Genomic DNA, 20,384 nt, shown 5'->3' on the forward strand with positions numbered 1-20,384 from the left:
AATGTTCAAGCTTTTTTGTTGTTTTTTTGTCGTCACGGTTTCTAAGTAGTCCAATAATTCTTCAGTCTTCTCCTTGATCTAATTCTGAGGTCATTTGTTTTATTATATGAAATACCTTGTCTTTTACTTTACTTTTTTAACCTTTTGACTTTGTTTTAATATTTCTTGTTGTCTCATGAGTTATCAACTTTTGATCCATTCAACTTTTCAAGACATCTGTTGCTTAGGAAGTTTTGTACCTCTTGTATTAAGCTATTAATTCTCCTTCCAAATCTTTCTTCTGAAATTTTTTTCTTTTCCAATTCTTTCCTCTAATGTTCTCATTTTATAAAATTTATGACCTTTAAAATTTTACTTAACTCTTGTTTTCAGTTCTTCCAAAAATTCTAGCTGAACTTATGTTTAGCCCATGTGGGCATTGCCTCTGTTTTTGGAGTCATTCTCTTCCTCTAGGTTTGTGCTTGGGCATCTCTGTCACAAGAATAGCACTTTATGATGGGAGTCTTTTTTTGGTTTACTTTCCTCCCTCCAGTCTTGCTTTTTGAATTGGGACTTTATTGCAAGACATTCTGCAGGGAAAATATCTTAGTTTAGTTTAGTCATGATTTGTATAGTCTTGGGACCATGTTACTACTTTCTCTGGATACTGAGTGCTAGGCTCTTCTAGTACCTCAAGGGTAACTCAGGGAACAGACCAGTAAACTTTTAGTGAGCCCAAATTAATCTGTAAAAACACAGCATCTCCACTGCTAAATGATCTTGTAATATTTATGCATTTTTGAAAACAGTGTTGACCGAGGCTCCCACAGACATTTAAGGATCATAAATTAATTCCACTACTGTCTGAAGCCTACTGCAGTTTCTTGAAGGAGAGTCTTGTGAGTTGATACTTGCAGAGACAAAAACTCCTGATTAGCTGAGACCTTTAAGATCCTAATTCGACAGACTTTGGTATAACAGTTTAAGAGACTCTTAATTATTGAATGTTAGGACAAAGATCACCTAGGAGTCTCCACAGACACATAGAGAATCTGGCCCTCCTCCACATGTCCCTTTATTCCCAGTTCCTGTACCCCAAAGATTGCTAAGAACAGATTTCCCTGGTAAAATCTTCCCTCCTTGACCTCAAAAAGCTCACTCTTTAGTATTGTTTTGTCCGTTCTAATATATGCATAATTTCACTGATTCCTTTTTGTTTGCTTGGATAGAGGGATTTGCTCACTATCTTATATTTTTCTGGTAGCATTTGGTAGGAGGCTGAGTTGCCCAAAGTAAACTAATAGCTAACTTCCCCCTTAGAACAACCATGGAAAACAGCTTTTATTCTAAACCAGGGGTAGAGAACCTAGGCCACATGTGACCCTCTAGGTCCTCAAGTGTGGCCCTTTGACTGAATCCAAACTTCACAGAATAAATTTCCTAAATAAAAGGATTTGTTCTGTAAAACTTGGACTCAGCCACAAGTCTTCCACCCAAGGACCTAGAAAGCCACATATGGCCTGGGGATCGCAGGTTCCCCACCTCTGTTCTAACCCCTTACAAAAGCCTTGTACTATATACGTACTATGTACTATATATATGACTACAGATGTCCCCTTTCTCACTTCACCCCCCCCATCAGGCTATTGGTAATACAGCCACAGCCCTCCCATCTATAGACAGTAATTGAAATATTCTAGGTAAGAAGTGAGGAATGACTGAACTGAGAGTGGGAGAAGATATAAGGAGCCAGATTCAAGAGATATTGTGAAGACAGAAGCAGTACGATTTGGAAACAAACATACTTGGGGGACTGGAAGAATGGTGGTACCTCCAAAAGAATTAGGAAAGTTTGGAAAACCGATGGGTCTGAGGGGAAAAAATGAATTCAGTTTTCATGTTGAGATGTCTCTGTAACATCCAGTTTGAGAAAGATTCAGATATCCAGTAGGTTAACTAGTGACAGAGTAAAACATAAAAATGTAAGTCATCTGCATAGTGATCTGTGAAGACCCATGGGTAAATGACCTAAATGAAGTTAAATGATCATAAAATATAATATTAGAAGAATCAATAAAAAAGACAGACAATTATATAACAGATATGGCAGTGAATCTCTTTAATCATAGGAAAGCAAGGCAGCTTCATGAACAATAAAATAAAATACATATAAACAAAAAAACTAAACATTTGATTCTCTGAAAAACAATAATACAATAAATGATATAAGCTTCTTTCCATTTGAGGTGTCAATTTTCATTTGGAACACCTAGGAATAAGGAATAATCAATCAAAAACACAAATTCAAATAAAATCCAATTAATATAGCTTAGTTTGCTGGATTACCAGGAAAGCCCTACAAAGGTACAAAAGCTAAGGGAAATCACATGCTAAACATCCTATTCTCTCTGATTTCTATACAGGCCAAAACAAAAATCAGTAATAGCTTTACAGCAGGAAAACAGTTACACAAGGGAAACTTAAGGGTTATGAAAAGGGTGATCCCTTTTGATTCGCCTCATTGATGGTAGCAATATTCATGGTTAATGGTATATACAAAACCTTATTCTTTTTCAGTACTGTCTTCTCACCTACTCTGAGTGCTTTCCAATTCATTGCTTGGCTGCTATCTAAAAGGGGTCCCTCACAAAGAGCCAGAGAAACACAGGGGACCTATCAATTAGAACTACTTTAACCTCAATGGCTTACTGAAACAACAGCAAGCTTTACCCCAAAAGAAATCTAAATAAATATGGCTGATAAAAAAGGTTGGTAATGACAACTGTTACTGGACTCTGAGCATTCATTTACTCAAGTGAAATTGGTAATGCCTGGCAGAGCCCCTGCAGGACCCTCCTTTTTCCCAAATTTTTGGTACAATTCCTACTTTCATTGGCAGATACTTAGCAGAATAAGTGAAAATAAAATGTTTGTCTATATGGCTGTCAAAAGTTGTAGATATGAAAAACAATATTCTTACAAGGTCAGAAAATAAAAATATTAATAGCTAAATTATATTTTAGTAATAATAAAAGTCTGTAACAATTAATGGCAAAATATTAAAATGTGCCTCAAATAGCAAAAATGTAATTTCCACTGCTAAAGGTTACTACTAAGCCTGAGGGTCTAAATTGTGCAATAATCAGAAAATGGAAAATTTTTCATAAACCATGTGGTGACCAATTTTATTATGGAAAAACTTTAATCCATAAATATACATTTTATAATGAGAAACTTTTAAAAAAGCTCCATTTGCAAATATAATTCATTGTAACTAGATATTTATGAATTACCTCTGAACAACTTCCAAAGTTACTGTGTCTTATAACAATGAAAAATAAATATGATATCAAAACATCTATTAATTTGAAAGGTTTTATAGTAGCTACCAGGTATTAAAGAGTAATATTAGGGAAGAGAAAAGAATAGAACATTTAAAACTGTAACCAAAGTCTATCTTTCCTAATCTTAACTTTTTAATTTGAAGCTTTCCCTATATAAGAGTAGTAAAAGGAATCAATTCAAGTCATCCTGGTTACTCCTTCAAGAGGACAAATTCCTGCTTTACCTGTTTTTAACAGACAAAACAATACTTAAGAGTAAGTGAGCTTTTTGAGATCAAGGAGGGAAGATTTTACCAAGGAAATCTGTTCTTAGCAATCTTTGGAGTATAGGAACTGGGAATAAAGGGACACATGTGGAGGAGGGCCAGATTCTCTACGTGTCTGGAGACTCCTAGGTGATCTTTGTCCTAACATTCAATAATTAAGAGTCTCTTAAACTGTTACACCAAAGTCTGTCGAATTAGGATCTTAAAGGTCTCAGCTAATCAGGAGTTTTTGTCTCTGCAAGTATCAACTCACAAGACTCTCCTTCAAGAAACTGCAGTAGGCTTCAGACAGTAGTGGAATTAATTTATGATCCTTAAATGTCTGTGGGAGCCTCGGTCAACACTGTTTTCAAAAATGCATAAATATTACAAGATCATTTAGCAGTGGAGATGCTGTGTTTTTACAGATTAATTTGGGCTCACTAAAAGTTTACTGGTCTGTTCCCTGAGTTACCCTTGAGATACCTGAAGACATGGTCTCAAGACAATACAAATCATGACTAGTGCCAGTTCTTGACCTGGATATAATTTTCTGTCAGAATCACCATACAACTCTGTCCAAAACATAAACTTAGCTGCTAATGTTTGTTCTGCCAGTGACCTATGGTCAATATGACAATGTTATGACAAAAGAAGTTGAAGGAGACACACATTAACTACAAGAACATAAAACTACAGTAAACAGAGCCAATTACCTCAAGGGTATATAGGTAATATAGGAAAGTAGTTTTGGATGCCAAATAACACGGAACCATACCTTTGAAAGCTTAGATTTTACTTGCTGCAGCACGGAGGAGAGATCATAGGCTGTGAAATTTCAAAAGTCCTCACAATGTCCTGGTAAGAAAAAAACATTAAAGAAAATGCCATTCAACTTAAAATCAATAAATAAAGTCAAGATTTAGGAAACTGAGGACATATGTTTCACCTTCCAATCTTGATAACTCAGTGATATAACATCTTGGTGCCTGATTTGAGTACCTTGTTCATTTTCCTCATTACCCTGAGTTATAGGCTCTGTTAGGAAAGAGAACATTTTCAAAAGTAATTAAATCAGAAGAGTATTGCACTAATAATAGGACTGTAAACTTTACAGGCATTTGTTATTGAATTAAGTACTTACATACCACTTCGTTTAATTTAAAGTATAGTTAGCAATTCAGTCCAATGGCATGAGATATGTCAATATAATCTCAATTGACTGCATTAACAATATATACTTGGGCCAACTAGGTGGTGCAGTGGATAGAGCACAGGCCCTGCAGTCAGGAGGACCTGAGTTCAAATCCAATCTCAAACACTAACTGCGTAATTCTGGGCAAGTCACTTAACCCTGACTGCGGGTGTCCTCCTCCAAATAACAATTTGAATTTACCTCCTTTTATTTTCAACAGTAATTGGATATTAGGTAAACAATTTTTTTTTCCCCTACAAACATGCTGAGTCCCTATATTATTCATGGTAATACAAAAGGTACTTTGGGGTGAAACTAAGGAAGGAGAGAACACTATCACTAAGAAAGAAAAAGTTCAAAACAACATATAAATGTACACAAAAACATATGAGACTTACATGTATGTGTGGGAGTTTAAATGAAATGAAATAAAGCAAGAGTGATCAGGTTAGCCTTTCTGGAGACATGGGTTTGGAGTTACATATTATAGGAAATAACAGATATAGATTAGTAGAATAAAGAGGAATGAATTCTAAGTAAAGAAAATGGCTTAAGTAAAGCCACGAATCTGAAAATTATTAACACTGCTTAAAGGGGTGGGGCAAACAAACTGGCCAGGTTGGAACAAAAGAACTATTCTGGGTAGTAATCAGACTTAATGCGCAAAGAGGAAACATGCTGAATGTACAGATTTATTGAGCTAGCAAGTTTCTTGATGTGTGTTTGGTAAAAATGGGATTGGTAATGGGTAATGGGTTTTGGCTTAAATAATAAAAAGACATGATGGAAACTGTTCAATATTAAGAGGTTTGGAGTAGGAGAGACAAGAGGAATATCAAATGGATTAGAGATTTATTTCCATTTTCAATAGGCTAAGTTTTTGGTAGTGTTCTCCTATGGGAAATGACAAGTCTGAGAATGCAGATGGAGAAGAGCAGAGGATCAACAAATAAGACCCAACATACTATATTAAAGGACTGAAGGAAAAAGTGCCAGTAAAAGATGAGGAAAGGACATTTAAAATGTTAAGGACATTTTACAAGAAAGGCACAAGCATTTATATGCACAGAGCCTGTATGTTGCCAGGCATTGTGCTAAGTGTTTTTTTACAAATGTTATCCCATTTGAGCCTCACAACAGCCCGGGAGGTAGGAACTATTATTATCTCTATTTATGTTAAGAAAATGGAGGCAGACAAAGGTTAAGTGACTTGACCAGTGTCACAGAGCTAATAAATGTCTGAGGTTGGATTTGAATTCAGGTCTCCCTGGCTTTAGGCCCTGAGCTCTATTCAGTTATTTTATTGCTCATACTGTAAAGATAATACTAATATGACAAGGTATTTTTCCTATAATTATTGTTTTTAACTAATCTTATATTTCCAGTTTTTAGCTGTTAAGTATTATGTAATAATGAAATAAAAGTGTAAACCTTGGAATAAAACTCATTTGCTTTTAACAAAATAAAAATTTGTCCTCTTTAATTAAAAAGACCAAGTCTCCATAAATAAATTTTTTTAACAGAATCATTACCTATTATTGGCAGTTTGTCTTGGTCAAGCCTTATTCTTGCAAAACCATCCTAAAATACAAATGTGATACATAATTTTACCACCTGCTATTGAGACAGCATCTTTTATCTTCAACGCACATCTCTCAAATGGTAGCAGTATGACATTAGAAAACAGAAGTAACAATACAAATAAAGGCTAGGAAACAAGATTTTCCTTAACTTCCCTGTCGTGTTGTGGCCAGCACGAGAGCACCTATATACACAAATCTATGCCAAGAATAACACAAAGCTTTAGCTGCTTCAGTCATGTGTTAAATTCAGCACTATTTGACAGGCCAAGAATCCAACTTTATAGTAAGAAAAGACTGATCACTGAAAGCTGTCCAGCAATGGAAGAGCCTGCCTCCAAAACTAGAGGCCTACCACTAAGAGAGGCCAAGCAAGAGAAGATGGACAAAGGTAGGTTGTCTGTCTGACTCAAGAGTCAATGTTTTGTCCATCATAGTGCCAGTTCTTGACTTAATGCTCTGCCAAGTATATTCATGTTAGAACTTTACAAAATATATTTGTTGATATCTTTGGTTTTTTCATTACCAAAATTTATTCCAGTATCCTCCTCCTTACCCCTCTCAAAGAGCCAACTCCTCTAACAAAGAATATTTTTTAAAGAAAAAAAAGATGAAACCATTCCCCACCCCCCAGCAAAAACTGATCAATATATTGAAAAAGTTTGAAAATATATGCAATGTTCCACACCTATGGATGTCTTATCTGTGCATAAATAGGAGAAAGTGAGACGTCTTCTACTATCTCTACTGTGAAGACACATGTTACTTTTAATACTTGTAAGAGGCAGCAGGTGGATGGGAAGACTGCTAGCATCAGGGGCCCCATTAGCACTTCTGGGCTTTTCCACTGACTCTGTGACTAAACTTGTTTTTATGTGTTTTTTTCTCCCAACTGGAGTTTCAGGTTCCTTAGGAAAAAAGACTTTCTAGCTTTTTCTCTTTATATACCCAGCACTTAGCACAGTACTTGATACATAGGAAATGCTTTTAAAAATACTTTTTTTTCCCTTCATTCATGCATTCTATGACTGTGATATCTACTTCAGAAAGTTTTGTAGTGGCATAATATAAACATAAATCAAGTGATTATAACATGGTATGTAAGTGTGTTTATACAGGTAATATGTTTTCTATTTCAGAGTGGGCACAGTGCTACCAATCAGAAATCTATCTTCTAATTACACAATTTCTATCAGAAACTCAGATTCAGTCTACATCTTTTTAAGGAAAATGTCTCAACACTGGTCCAGTGACTAACTATATCCAAACTCTTATTACAATGTTTCAAATGGATTTTAAAATTTCAAAGCTGTAAATTCATGATATTAATTTATCTTAAACAATTCTATCTCAACAATAACAAGATAAAACCAATGATACAGAGAACAGAACAAAGAACAGTTTATATCTGGGTTAGTTTCTTCTACCTATTTACATACAAACATTTCCTTTCAAATAGCCAGCAAAGATAAAGGTTTTTGCAAAACTAGCTTTAATAATTCTTTTACATATGTTATTTGTAGCTTTTTTACTTACAAAAACTATTGAAAATTTTGTAATTAAGCCTTACCTTTACAATGAAGGAGACATGGAAAATATTTTCCACAGTTCGAGCAAAAGAATCTGGATCAATCACAAAGTCGAAGAAGGATATAGGAGTCTCAGCTATAAACACCAGAAAATAGAAAAGAAAAAGTTACTTTTCACCAAAGTCCACACAACAGCATTCCCCTAAAAGATGGAAATGGTATTAATTAAAAAGATAAATACTAAAATACTTAAAAATCAAGTTTTAAATACACTTTTTAAGATAAAAAATGAACACCTTTTACAAGAAAATACTTTATGTAAATTGCATATTTTCAAGTTATAAAATGAAGTCACACTCACGCTCTTCTCCGAAATAAGTCTGCAGTAATCCCAGGATCCTTTCCACCTCTTTTTCTGTAGCCTCTTGTTGGGACTCCTCCATTTTTTTCAACTGGAAAGTACAAGCAAGTTCACAAACATGAATGCTCATCATCACCATTATGCAAAAAGGTTTTACCAGAAACAATTTGAGCCACTCATGTCCTCCTCATACTCATCAAGCTTCTGTGAGAGACTTGGGGTTTTGGAGGACCACCAGCTCAAAACGAAGCCATATTAGGGCATGGAAGGCAAAACACTAATGGGATCTTAAGTTTCATTAACAGGAACGTTATATGCAAAAAGGGAGAGATGGTAACTTGATTGTATACTGCCCAAATGAGATGATATCTCAAGTGTCATTTCTAGATTTCAGTACCATATTCGAAGAACTCCTGACAAAATGAAGCACTCTACCGGGGCAGGCAAGGGGGTGAGTGCACAGGAAACCAGAGAGCATAAGGTTAAACTGAAGGTGCTGATGCTACTTAGCCAGTAGTGGCACATAATATAACCATCTTCAAATGTTAGAAACAACAGCCAAACAGAAGCACGATTAGACTTGTTATGGTTAGTTCCAAAGGGCACATCTAGGAGCCATCTGTAGAAAGTGCAAAGAAGCAACTTTTAACTTGATATAAAAGCAAAACAAAACTTTCTAATAATTAGAGTTATCCCCAAGTGGAATGGATTGCCTTAGAAAGCAATACTCTTATCTTTGAAAGTTTTCAAATGACTATATATATGATCAAATCTAAGGGATGTTAGAGGAGATTCCTATCCAGCTACAGGTTGGACTAAGTTATCACTGAGGCTCCTTGAAAATATGATATACTATAATTATCTACTCTCCCTAGCTGCAAACCACATATTCACCAGGTGGCCGCAAGGATGACATCAAAATATAAATTTGTCAACACCATAATATTACGTTTAAAAGGATAAATGTAAACTTTCCATTTCTAGTAACAGGATTTGAAAACTTTATCCCTACTATAATGGAAGAAAACAATAAAGTTAACAAAAGCATTTTTTAGAATGGTTATAGAAGAGAAACTGATAACTGAATTCCAAAATGAATTTTAAAAAATGTTCCGTAAAAAAAGCATCAAAATCTAAGAATGACAGAAAATTACAAGAAAAACAGCTCTAAAAATAAATCCATTTTCCTGTCTCCCTCCCATCAGATAATGTCTTTGAAACTTAAAAAGATGGCTAACTATTACATCTAAATATAAAAACAATAATGACTGCAAGACGCAAACCTCAGCAGGCATGGCCCTTTCTTCTTCTTTCTTATCTTTTCTTCTCTGACGTTCACTCCGTTGCTTTGGCACAGGAGGATCAGTCTTGAATGAACCAAACCTAATCAGTATGAGAAAAAACCTTATCTGTTCAAAAAATGTATGATTTACTATAGTCATTAAGTAACTTCTGCTCAACATGGTATGTTGGAAAGAGCACTTCCCTTGGAGGCCTACATCCAAGATACATAAGGAATTGACTCAAATTTATAAGAACAAAAGCCATTCCTCAAATGATAAATGGTCAAAGGATATGAACAGGCTGTTTTCAAAGGAAGAAATCCAAGCAATCATATGAATAAATTCTCCAAATCACTATTAATTAGAGAAATGCAATTATAGTAACTCTGATGTTTTAACTCTCCTGTTTTACATCATACCCATCAGACTGGCAAAGCTGACAAAAAAAGAAAATGGTAATTGTTAGAGGGGCTGCCGGAAAATGATACATTAATGCACTTATGGTACAGCTGTGAATTGGTCAAAAAAGTCATTAAATTATGCATATCCTCTGACCTGGCAAAACCACTTAGGTCTACACACCAAAAATATGAAAGAAATTTTAAAAAGACCCACGCATATAAAAATATAATAGCTCTTTTTTGTAGTAGCAAAAAAGTAGACACTAAGAGGACACCCATCTATTAGATACTACTAAATAAAGTACAATATACAAACTATTCTTATTGTCGTAAGAAATGACGAAATGATGGTTTCCAAGAAAACTGGGAGAACCTATATAAAATTTGCACAGTAAAGTGAGATCCAGAAGAATGACTTAGGAACATTATTTAAAAAATAAAGTTAAAAGACAAGCACTCTCTGATCGATGAAATGACAAATCACAATTCCAGAAGACTTGAGGATGAAGCATGCTATCCACCTCTTGACAGAGAGGTGACAGACTCAGGATGCAGAATGAGATTTACACTTTTGGACATGGCCAATGCAAGAATTTGCTTTGCCTGATTATGTATGCTTTTATTTTCTTGTTCATTTGGGAGAAAAAATACAAGCTTGTTAATCAAAAAAAATTTTTTTCAGTGCTTAAATGCTGTATTCCTGCTAAATATGTTATCTCTCAAACAGAGAACTACTTATCAGATATCAACCCCTCTGCCAGGCCCCAAATAAACTTACAAAAAGTGGAATGTTGGAGCGCACTTTAAGAATTTTATTGATATTATTCCAACTCTGAGCCAGGAATCTTCAGGTAAGAAGCCAATAAGAAGAGATTCTTCCTCACTATCACTTTCTTGTACTTCCAGACGATTTAGACCCATATACTTAAGCTGAAATGACAGGGGAAAAAGTCTTAATTTAGTCAAATGGCATCATTCACTAGGTGAAAGACATTCCTAAGTCTCCCAGTTAAATGGTCAGAAACTCTCTCATATCTCAGGGTTACACCCAGCTACAACACAGCAGCTAAATAAGTGTATAAGCAGCCATGAAAAAAACTATATGCACCATGTAAAGGAAAGCTTACATCTTGAACCTAATGAAAAATTACCCAGTTAAGTTATAATCTCTTGGTAAGAAAGTATGATGGTCTAACTCTTAGCATCTTAAGTGCTATTTTCCAGCAGCACAATGTATACTAGATGTTCTTGTACATGTCTATAAACAGTTCACTTTTGGAAACAATTTTAAACTTAAATTCAAATCAATTTCTAAGTATGTGCTACATGCAAAATACTTCTGCCCTCAGAACAGAGATTATGGTATTGTTGGACGAGCCATAGATGCAAGTGACTGTTTTTAGTAAGGCCAGTAACACAATAATGAAATTCAAGATTACTTAAATTAGAAAAAAAAAATTACTTAAAAAAAGAATACTTAAAATATGCTGTTCACCACCCAAATTTTATCAAAACAGAACTCTTGAAATACATGGAACATTAATAAATAAATATTAACTAAACATGCCACTAAGCATTGAGGAAGAGAACTTAAAGTATGACTGGAACCTTAAACTAAATAGAAGTCAAAACGGTATCCAAGTTAAAGCGCAATTGTATGGTCAATTTTTACTCTAGATGTAAAGTAAGTTATAATCACTTCTTTGAAAATACAAGAAAACCTGAGATATCCTATTACATTTGAATTAGGATCATGAAAGGGCATTATTTAATTTTCTAAATCTGAGAGATAGGACCAGAGTCCTGAGGTCAAGTTAACCTACAAACTTTTTTCTAATTGGAACTTCACTTGCCTTATGGCTAGTTAATTCCTTCCTCATACTCCTCAAATCCCTGAGACTCAGAAGCACCACCTGCCCAGGCAAAAATTCCCAATCACAATCCATCTTAGTGCTCTCTTTTCAATGTTCTTCCACTACTTCGCCCACCATTTCCACTGTATCATCTAGAATCCTTACTCTAAAATTAAGCAAAATGCCTCTTCATTCTCCACCTCTACTACCATCTTTAGGCAATAACTAAAACTCCATCCTTTACCATCTTCTACAAAACCAACAGATTTCTCTCATGCCTTGGATACACAGGGCCAGCAAGAGAAGTTGGTTATACTCATTGCTCCCCACTGCCTGCCCTAGTAAGCAACCTCAGGGTCCTACGAAGTTCACATCTTCCAATCACATCATCATGTCCACAGCCTCATCTACCATTCTCCAGGTCACACTCAATGAAAACAAGATTAACAAGGTATAAACTATCTCCAATTGGTCCTCACCAAGATCTCTATTCCAGTACTCCATCCTCCATACATCCACTCTTCTAGTCTCCTTACCAAAGCCACCCTTCCACTTCATCACATCCTTCTATTTCCCTTGGGAGCTTGGCCTTCTGATCTCTTCTGTACTTGGGAAACAGGAAGATAAAGCCTACCACTAACACTAGCTGTATGATTATATTAGCAAGTCACTTATGCTTGCTGATGCTCAACTTTACCATCTGTAAAGTGAGAATGCTACCTGTGGTCCCATATCACAAGGTTGTTGTGAGGCTCAAATACAGGGTGTCCCAAAACTCTTAGAGAAGCAAACAAGCTCTGATAACTTTAGAAGTAAAAATGCTACAAACTTGGGAAAAACAGCATTTGAGAGGTTAATGATATTTTTTAAAAGTATATTGATATTTATTATTAAATTTCAACACAACCGTCATCGTGTGTTCATATATCACTCCAGATGATTTTCAAACTTTGTAAAAAAAAAAAAAATTTCATCTTTGCTGCTCAATGAAAGGACTGCATTTGCAATTCTAGTCTTAAGATTCTGTCAAGAATGAGGTTTTGATGCATATAGAACAGCCTTGACACAACCCTCAAGAAAAAAGTGAGCAAAGTGGCCAAGCAAGAGGACTTGCTCTACCTATCCACAGGCTGAGGAGGTCATCCCAAAACTGACCTCAACACAATGCATATTGAAAGCGTGCCTCACATTTTTAAAACTTTTAAAAACTGTAATGATATTTTTCCTTAAGTTTGTAGCATTTATACTTTCTGAAGTCTAAAAGTGCGAAGACATGATACCTTTTTGTAAAGGTTTACAAGTTTTAAAACATTACTTACATGTTGGCTATTAATACTAGCTTCAATCTCTCCCTACTTACTAGTCTCTTCCCCTACTGTCTAGCCCAGAGCTACTTAAACTTCTACTCATGACCCCTTTATCCTTTTTCAGCTGTGTTAGTTGGTGATGCCTGGCCTGAGTCAGAACCAAGGCTGCAGTGAAGTTACAAGATGCAATGCCGGTAAGCAGATTCATTATAAGTTTGATTTTCAATTAATTCTTGGTCATCGCCTATTCAAAAACCTTTTAATGTTGCCAAACTTTTTTAGACCTCATATGGAGTCACGGCCCACAGCTGAAGAAGGCCTAGCCAAGCTGGTCTACTTCTTGTTCCTTGTAAACACTCCAGCTCCCACTAATGTACATCTACACCATTTGTAAACAGACAGTGCATAACTCAAATGAACTGCTTCTCCCTCTGTAGGCTTTCGAGCTTCTTTTAAACCACAGCTCAGGCGCCATCTCCTATGATAGATCCACTCTTTCCCTCTGGAAACTCGTGACTATTTTGCAATTAATATTCTGTGTACAAGTTATATTCTACACCCACTCATCCACAAATGCACTTTCCTTGAAGACAGGGGCTTGCTTTATCCTAATCCTTGAACAATGCCTTTTAACACTATAGATGTTAAGGAACATTTGTTAAAGGACCATTAGCATGTTTCATTAGTAATCAAGAAAAGCCTAAATTAACTGGAGGAAGGTTCCCAAACATGTTAAACTATATATAAGAATTACAGGCAGCATAGAGAAGAGCCACACAGGGGAGGGCAAAGATGAGCTATGATCTGCCTCCATGGAGAGAGTTACCCTAATAACGAGATCACAAAAGAACTGAAGCAACTAGCATTTCTAGCACTTTGTCAAATACAGGGGAGAGAACAAGAGGGAAAGGGAATAAGCATTTATATAATACCTACTCTGTGCCAGGCTCTATACCACATGCATTTTACAAATAGTATCTCATCTGAAACCCACAACTCCTCAGAGATAGGTGCCATTATCCCCATTTTACACTTGACGAAACTAAGGCAAGCAGTGGTGAAATAATTTAATGAGCATCACACAGCTAGTAAACATCTGAGGCCAGAGTTAACAGCAGACATCCTTGTTCCCAGCATCCACTGTTTTTCCATAATAATGCAGATTTTACCTGACATTTATAAAGCATTTTGAGGTCTGCAAAATTATTTACACATATTATCTTTCTTGATGCCTACAATTCTGTGAAATAGGTCCTATCATTCTCACCTGTTATATGTAGTATAGCCTGCTCACACCCATCAAATACTTCTCTAGTGTCCTCTAGGTGATATCTACTTTCAATATTTTGGAAATCAGTCACAGCTTTATAAAAACACTGGTGGAATTTTGGGCCTTTGTTCCAAGGACAATCTTTGGGACATGACAATTGCCATTTCCCAAAGGTAATTCATACTGCTTTCATCCAGGTCCAATTCTAGGTCCAAGAAAATATTGACTGTACGCTTTTCTATCTGTCTGAGATACACATATCTGACAAATTCTGTGGGCTATGCATTTAACTACAACCATTAGCCTAGACAAGAGGAAGTCTTCATTCACTTTCTTTTTCCCACATAGAGGATTGGACTAAACTTCTGAGTGTGTATCCTCCAGGAGGCCCTGCAAATGTTCCTGTGCTCAACACAAGGATATGTATTATCAATAATAACATCTTCAGACAGGAGGATCTGGAAGACCTCACCAACTATAGGGAAGCCCACTTTGACAAAGATTCTGCATCTCCACAACAGTAGTAAGCACATTTCTGTATCCTACTTCTTTTTGGATAAGGGCCAAAGTTCTGTTATCTCCCTCAGGAAATTATGTATAATTTTGATATATTCAAGAAAGAAGCCTTGCAGGAAGAAAGCCTTTAACATAGCATTCTGTTCTACTGAATCAATTAAAAAAAAATCAACAGTAAGCAGAGCTTATATTCATATGTACACGTACATATATATATTAGACATCTGTGTATATATATCTATATGTATATATACACACACATGTATATATGTGTGTGTACCTAGATATAGATCTTTTGGTCAATTGTATGATGTTAAAGATATAGTCTATGGGGAAATATCACTTGTGAAAACCAATTTGCTTTTAATATCCTCACCAAGAAGGTTCCGAGGACATGGTAATTATTCACATACAAATTTAATACAGACAGGAGGTAGTCGATATTAGGTCCTAGGATCCTAGATTTAAAGATGGAAGAGATCTTAAAACATCATTAAGTTCAACCTCATTTACTGATGAAGAAATTGAGGCCTAGAAAAGGTAAGCTGCCCAAGATCACACAGATAGATGTGGAAGAATTAGCATTTGAAATCAGGTCCTCTGACGCCAAAGCCAGCTTTCACTCTACCATGCAGTCTTGTCTTGATTGCCTTTTTCTACACCTTTGGCTTTTTTGCCTTTTTTAGGAGAATGAATCTCTCCCTGGCATCACAATCATACCCCTTCCAGCACAGATTCTTTCTCTGTGTACACTTGGCCTAGGCCAGGTGCTTTAGCCAACCATATTTTGCTCAGCTCCCTTTCTACATTTCTCTATCTCTAAGGATGCTGACACTTGACAGTTTAGTGTGTGGTCCTTCTCTTCTTGATGACAGCAAGGGCCTGCTATCACAACTTTGGCAACTCTTTTGTCTGTTTTCCTGCTGCCCTCAAAATGACTCTGCTTAGTTGGGTCACTCCAACTAAGCTCACTTCAAAATGGTTTTAGTGTATGCTGCTTGTTTTAAGTGGGACTATTTATTATATTCCACCATCCTTCTCTTTGAGATTTAACAATGAAGTTAATATCACAATCCAGTGTTTCCCTTAACTTCTGCATATCTCCACATGGCAAGTAAGACAAGAAAGAGCACTTTCTAGGTTGAAAGTCAGGCAATTTCTAGGTTGATTTATATTGCAATTGATTTATATTGGTTAAACTTTAATATGAAATTGTAAGAATCCTTCTTTCCATGTCCTGTTTTTTGTTTGTTCTTTCCAAATTGTTAAGGTAGGAGCTGTGAAATTGCATTCCAATTTTTTTCATCTTTATTCTTCTAGTTTTGTATTCATTTTGATACTGGCTCTAACAAGCTGGTGGTGTAACTATCCCAAAACAGCTGAGTTCAAGTATCTCCCACATCAATAATATAATCTTTCCTGACTATTAAAACATCATTAATTTCATTCTACGGTGATGTTCTTCTCTGCTTGCCATGTCCACAGCCTTCTGATTCTTCTAAGAAAGGAAACACCATGTAAAGGTGTGAGAATTTTAAGCAGCCCAAGTTTTCTGCTTCTTTCATTTCTCACCAGGCTGCAATTCAAACTTGAGCATCACACCCCAGAAATCTCTTCTTCCAGCTTCGGCCCTGGAATTCAACCTTGAATATACCTTCAGCTCCTCTCTCCGCACATCTCCCAGAACCACCATTTCAGGAGGCTCAGACCAGCCACCATTTCATTTCTCACCAAGGTGCCAACCTACACTCCTCCCCCATCCCCCCAGGAAGGCACCTTCCTCTCCCTCTGCCTTGCTCCCTTTTCTGGGTTTTCTATACCCTTTACAATGCAAGCTCCCTGAAGGCAGGGCCTATCTTTCTTTTTGCTTGTATTTGTGGTCCTAGTCTTTATATAGTGCCTGGAATGTAGGTGCTTAGTATTTGTTCACCGACTGATTTATTTCTGATCGATATTTTCCAACATTTTTCATCATCTTGACCTATTCCTACCATGACATTTATGTTTTACCAAGTATCCAAATATATGTTAAGACTCTCAAAATTAAATCAAATCCTTTGGACAATTTCTTATCTCTCTATCCTGTGCAACAAATATTTGCACACGATATGCAATTATTTTCATGGTACATTTTGCAAATAATTATCAGCAGTATTATAACATGCAGTGACCAATGAATGGCCTAATGAGAATTTCTTGTCTTTGGATGCACAATAAAACTGAGTCTTTTAACTTATTACCTTACTCCAAGGGAAGTTGTGAGCCATCCTTCCTTTTAGTTATAATTTCATTTTGCCTTCTATTTCCATTTATAGCAAGGATATCAAGATTTGTACTATTCAGTTCCTCTGGTGGTATGTCCACTTACTGATCACCAGACAAAGAATTCATCTTTAGAGTACCAGCAATATATCTAATCAACCATTCCTTATATGGGTGACCAGGACTATTCCTCAAAGATCTACTCCTGCCTCACTGTGGTATGGAGGTGCCCCTGGGCTCTCAAAGGATGTGTCAATAGAGTGTAAGCTCTGGATGTGGGAAAGGCTTCGAGATCAGTCCTGCCAACAGAATGAGTAGGTGTTTTCTGAGAATCAGTCTAGGCAAGAATAGAAAGGCTTATCATTAGTAGGCTGGCACAATGGCAATGACTTAATTATTCATGAAACAAAGAAAAAATATAAAACAATCTTTGCTACCATGCAGCCCCCTTCAGGTTCTACAGTGACAGTGTCAGAGTGGTAAAAGGAGGGCAGAATGTACTAAGAATCTATATTTAAACTATCTATAAACTTTAACTTAGCTGTCTGTTCAGTAGTATGCACTCTTTTGAAACAAGCCAATCTTATGAACAACTTATTTAAAATACTAAAACCAGAGTGGGGAACTAACCTAGACTTGATTTCAATTTCACCCTACTATAAAGGAAAGAAATAAAAATTCCAAATAACCTTTTGAATTCAGTCAGCCCCAATTTCACAAAGAACAAAAGAAAATCTTATAGTTTGGAAAGAAAGAGAACATCAGATATTATGGTAAAGTGATATACACACCTCTGTGATTACAGTAAATGTCTAATATCTAAGTCATTATTTCATACCTATCTCCTAGCTCCATGCTTGACTCCAACATGTTAAATGGGGTATTACCATACAAGTTTGGGACAGAAGGCCATTTAAAAACTTTTTCAAAATCTGGTAAAGTGAAACAGGTTTCTAAAATGCAGTGGCTTTGAACTTACCAAATCTTCAGTATATGATGTTGGATCAAATAAGGTCATATCAGAATGCAACTGATTTGCCTTTTCTTTACCCAAGTCTGAAGCCAAAACAAGAAACTGAGCATCTAGGGCTGCTTCTCTTGCTTGGGACACTGTTCAAAAAAATAAATAAATATTATCAAGATCTGATAGAACAGTCAAAGTGACTAAATTCAATCTATTAGTCATGAGAACATACCTGTAATTAACAAACTGCTATCCCCACAAACTGAACACTGCCCTTCCTCTAAGTGGGCAATCCATCCCCACCTCTGAACAAGTCTAGAACATGTTCCCTTTTCATTTCTGTGTCTTTTGGAATCCTTCCTCTAAGGCTCAACCCAGGAGCCCTTTCCTTCATGAAGCTCTACTTGATTCCCTCAGTCATCAGTGTTCTCTTCCTGAAGATCTAAGACCTATACCTGGAAAAAGTTCTAGAGATCATTTAGTCTAGCTAGCCCCTCATTTTACACCTGAGGAAAGGGAGGCCTTGAGGCTCAATATCCCACAGAAAATACCTGTCAAAAATGGCATTTGACGCAGGTGCTTTGTGTCCACAGTCAGTGTCCTTTTCACTGTACTCTGCTGCCTTTTAAATTAATTTCTATTTACTTGTGTACATGGTGTTTAAACTCCTTGAAGGGACTCTTTCATTTTTATTTCTACATGTCTATCATTTCATACACTGTCTTACGCAGAACAGATGTTTAACCTTTTTTTTGAACTGAATTTACTAAAACAGAACTCTTACCTCTTTACCAAAACAAAACTCTTTTCCTCTTTTCTCCATTTCTGTTAATGTGATTCTTTTTTCAGTCATTAAGTCCTAATTAAACCTTAGTCATCTCTGATTATGGCAACCTAGAGGGCCAGGCCTGGAGCCAGGAAGACTCATCTTCCTGAGTTCAAATCTGGTCTCAGACACTTAATAGCTGTGTGACCCTGGGCAAATCACTTAACCCTGCTTGCCTCAGTTTCCTCATCTGTAAAATGAGATGGAGAAGGCAATAGCAAATCACTCCAGTTCTTTTGCCAAGAAAACCCCAAATGGGGTCATGAAGAATTGAACACACCGAAAGGAGTGAGCCACAACATCTTTGATTATCTCCTCCTACCCCCTATCCAATCATGATTACTACTACAAATAAACATATACTGAGTAGCTGCTGTACTGTACTATACTAGGTGATGTGAATGTGCGTTCGTCCTTCATTGCCAAAGAAGACCATGCCATCAGAGAAATGATGACATGACTTGTGCACTGGACTTTGTTGTGAGTGAAGGAGTGCTGTGCAGGTCACCAGCCTCACTTCTCCTCCAGAGTCATCTGAACCCAGTGACCAGATATTCATCAGGATGACTAGAGATGATCGAGGATGAGGCAGTTGCGGTTAAGTGACTTGCCCAAGGTCACACAGCTAGAGAGTGTCAAGTGTCTGAGGAGAGATTTGAACTCAGGTCCTCCTGACTCCTGCACTGGTGCTCTATCCACTGCACCACCTAGCTGCCTCAGGTGATGTGAATACAAAAAGACTGAAGCCTCAATCAATGTCAGGTGAATAGTTGAAGAGACCAGGGTAAAGGAAAGTATTAAAAAAAAAATAAAAGTAAAGTATTGGGATGTTACTGCACTATTAGAAATGATGACAGAAGAATCCATAAAACCTCGTAAAGAAATACATGAAATGATGAAGAGCAAAGTAAGCTAAATGAAGAGAATGCAGAAAATGACAGAGAAAAACAATACTGAAAGACGTTACAACTCAGATAACTAAAACAACTAACCCCTCCTTACAAAATTCTCTAAGGCACAAATTTGATGTCAGCAATTTAAATCTAGCCATAAGCCCAACAATTTGAGTCACCCTAATATTCCTGGTTAAGTTTAAAACTAGAAATTACTAAATACTATCACTTACCTCTGTTAAACAGCTGGTTGGCTTGTTCAAGTGCATCTGTTAATTTGTTGCTTTTTGAACTCAACATATCTTCCCGTTGTTCTATTTTAAAAATACATACTTTAGAAAACTGAAATTTTAATACATTATTGTCAAAAAGCAACATCAACAGCAAGTATTTCCAAAGGTCCTGCTCCCCACCTTTTCGAGAATTATCGTCAAAAAATTTCACATGATAAAGACAGTTTAGTGCTTTAAAAAGAGTCTGGAATCCCTTACACCTTTCTCTTCCCAACCTGTTGGTTTTTTCCATAATTCGTGAGCTTCTCTTTATACAACTAAACTACAGAAAGAGGGCTGTATG

At 36.3% G+C, this 20,384-nt stretch overlaps 1 protein-coding gene across 3 annotated transcripts in view; it reads right to left on the reverse strand.

Moving 5' to 3' along the window:
- The window catches only part of NSMCE4A (NSE4 homolog A, SMC5-SMC6 complex component), a 38,043-nt gene that overhangs the window by 16,316 nt on the left and 1,343 nt on the right, over positions 1–20,384 (reverse strand). For 2 of the 3 annotated variants that reach the window (XR_011970575.1, XM_072624608.1), the window contains exons 2-10: positions 20,042–20,122; positions 18,105–18,235; positions 10,696–10,847; positions 9,517–9,616; positions 8,234–8,324; positions 7,914–8,008; positions 6,296–6,344; positions 4,518–4,606; positions 4,347–4,426 (exon numbers count right to left, since the gene is read on the reverse strand). Coding sequence is in view for 2 of the 3 variants with exons in the window: in XM_072624608.1 (XP_072480709.1) it covers positions 4,364–4,426; positions 4,518–4,606; positions 6,296–6,344; positions 7,914–8,008; positions 8,234–8,324; positions 9,517–9,616; positions 10,696–10,847; positions 18,105–18,235; positions 20,042–20,122 (851 nt within the window). In the remaining variant the exon portion in view is untranslated. Of the gene's footprint in view, positions 1–2,074; positions 2,249–4,346; positions 4,427–4,517; positions 4,607–6,295; positions 6,345–7,913; positions 8,009–8,233; positions 8,325–9,516; positions 9,617–10,695; positions 10,848–18,104; positions 18,236–20,041; positions 20,123–20,384 lie in introns of those variants that run through there. The other variant, XM_072624602.1, reaches the window with a different exon arrangement.

This window comes from Notamacropus eugenii, chromosome 1, assembly GCF_028372415.1.
Source record: "Notamacropus eugenii isolate mMacEug1 chromosome 1, mMacEug1.pri_v2, whole genome shotgun sequence".
Classification (NCBI taxonomy): Eukaryota; Metazoa; Chordata; class Mammalia; order Diprotodontia; family Macropodidae; genus Notamacropus; species Notamacropus eugenii.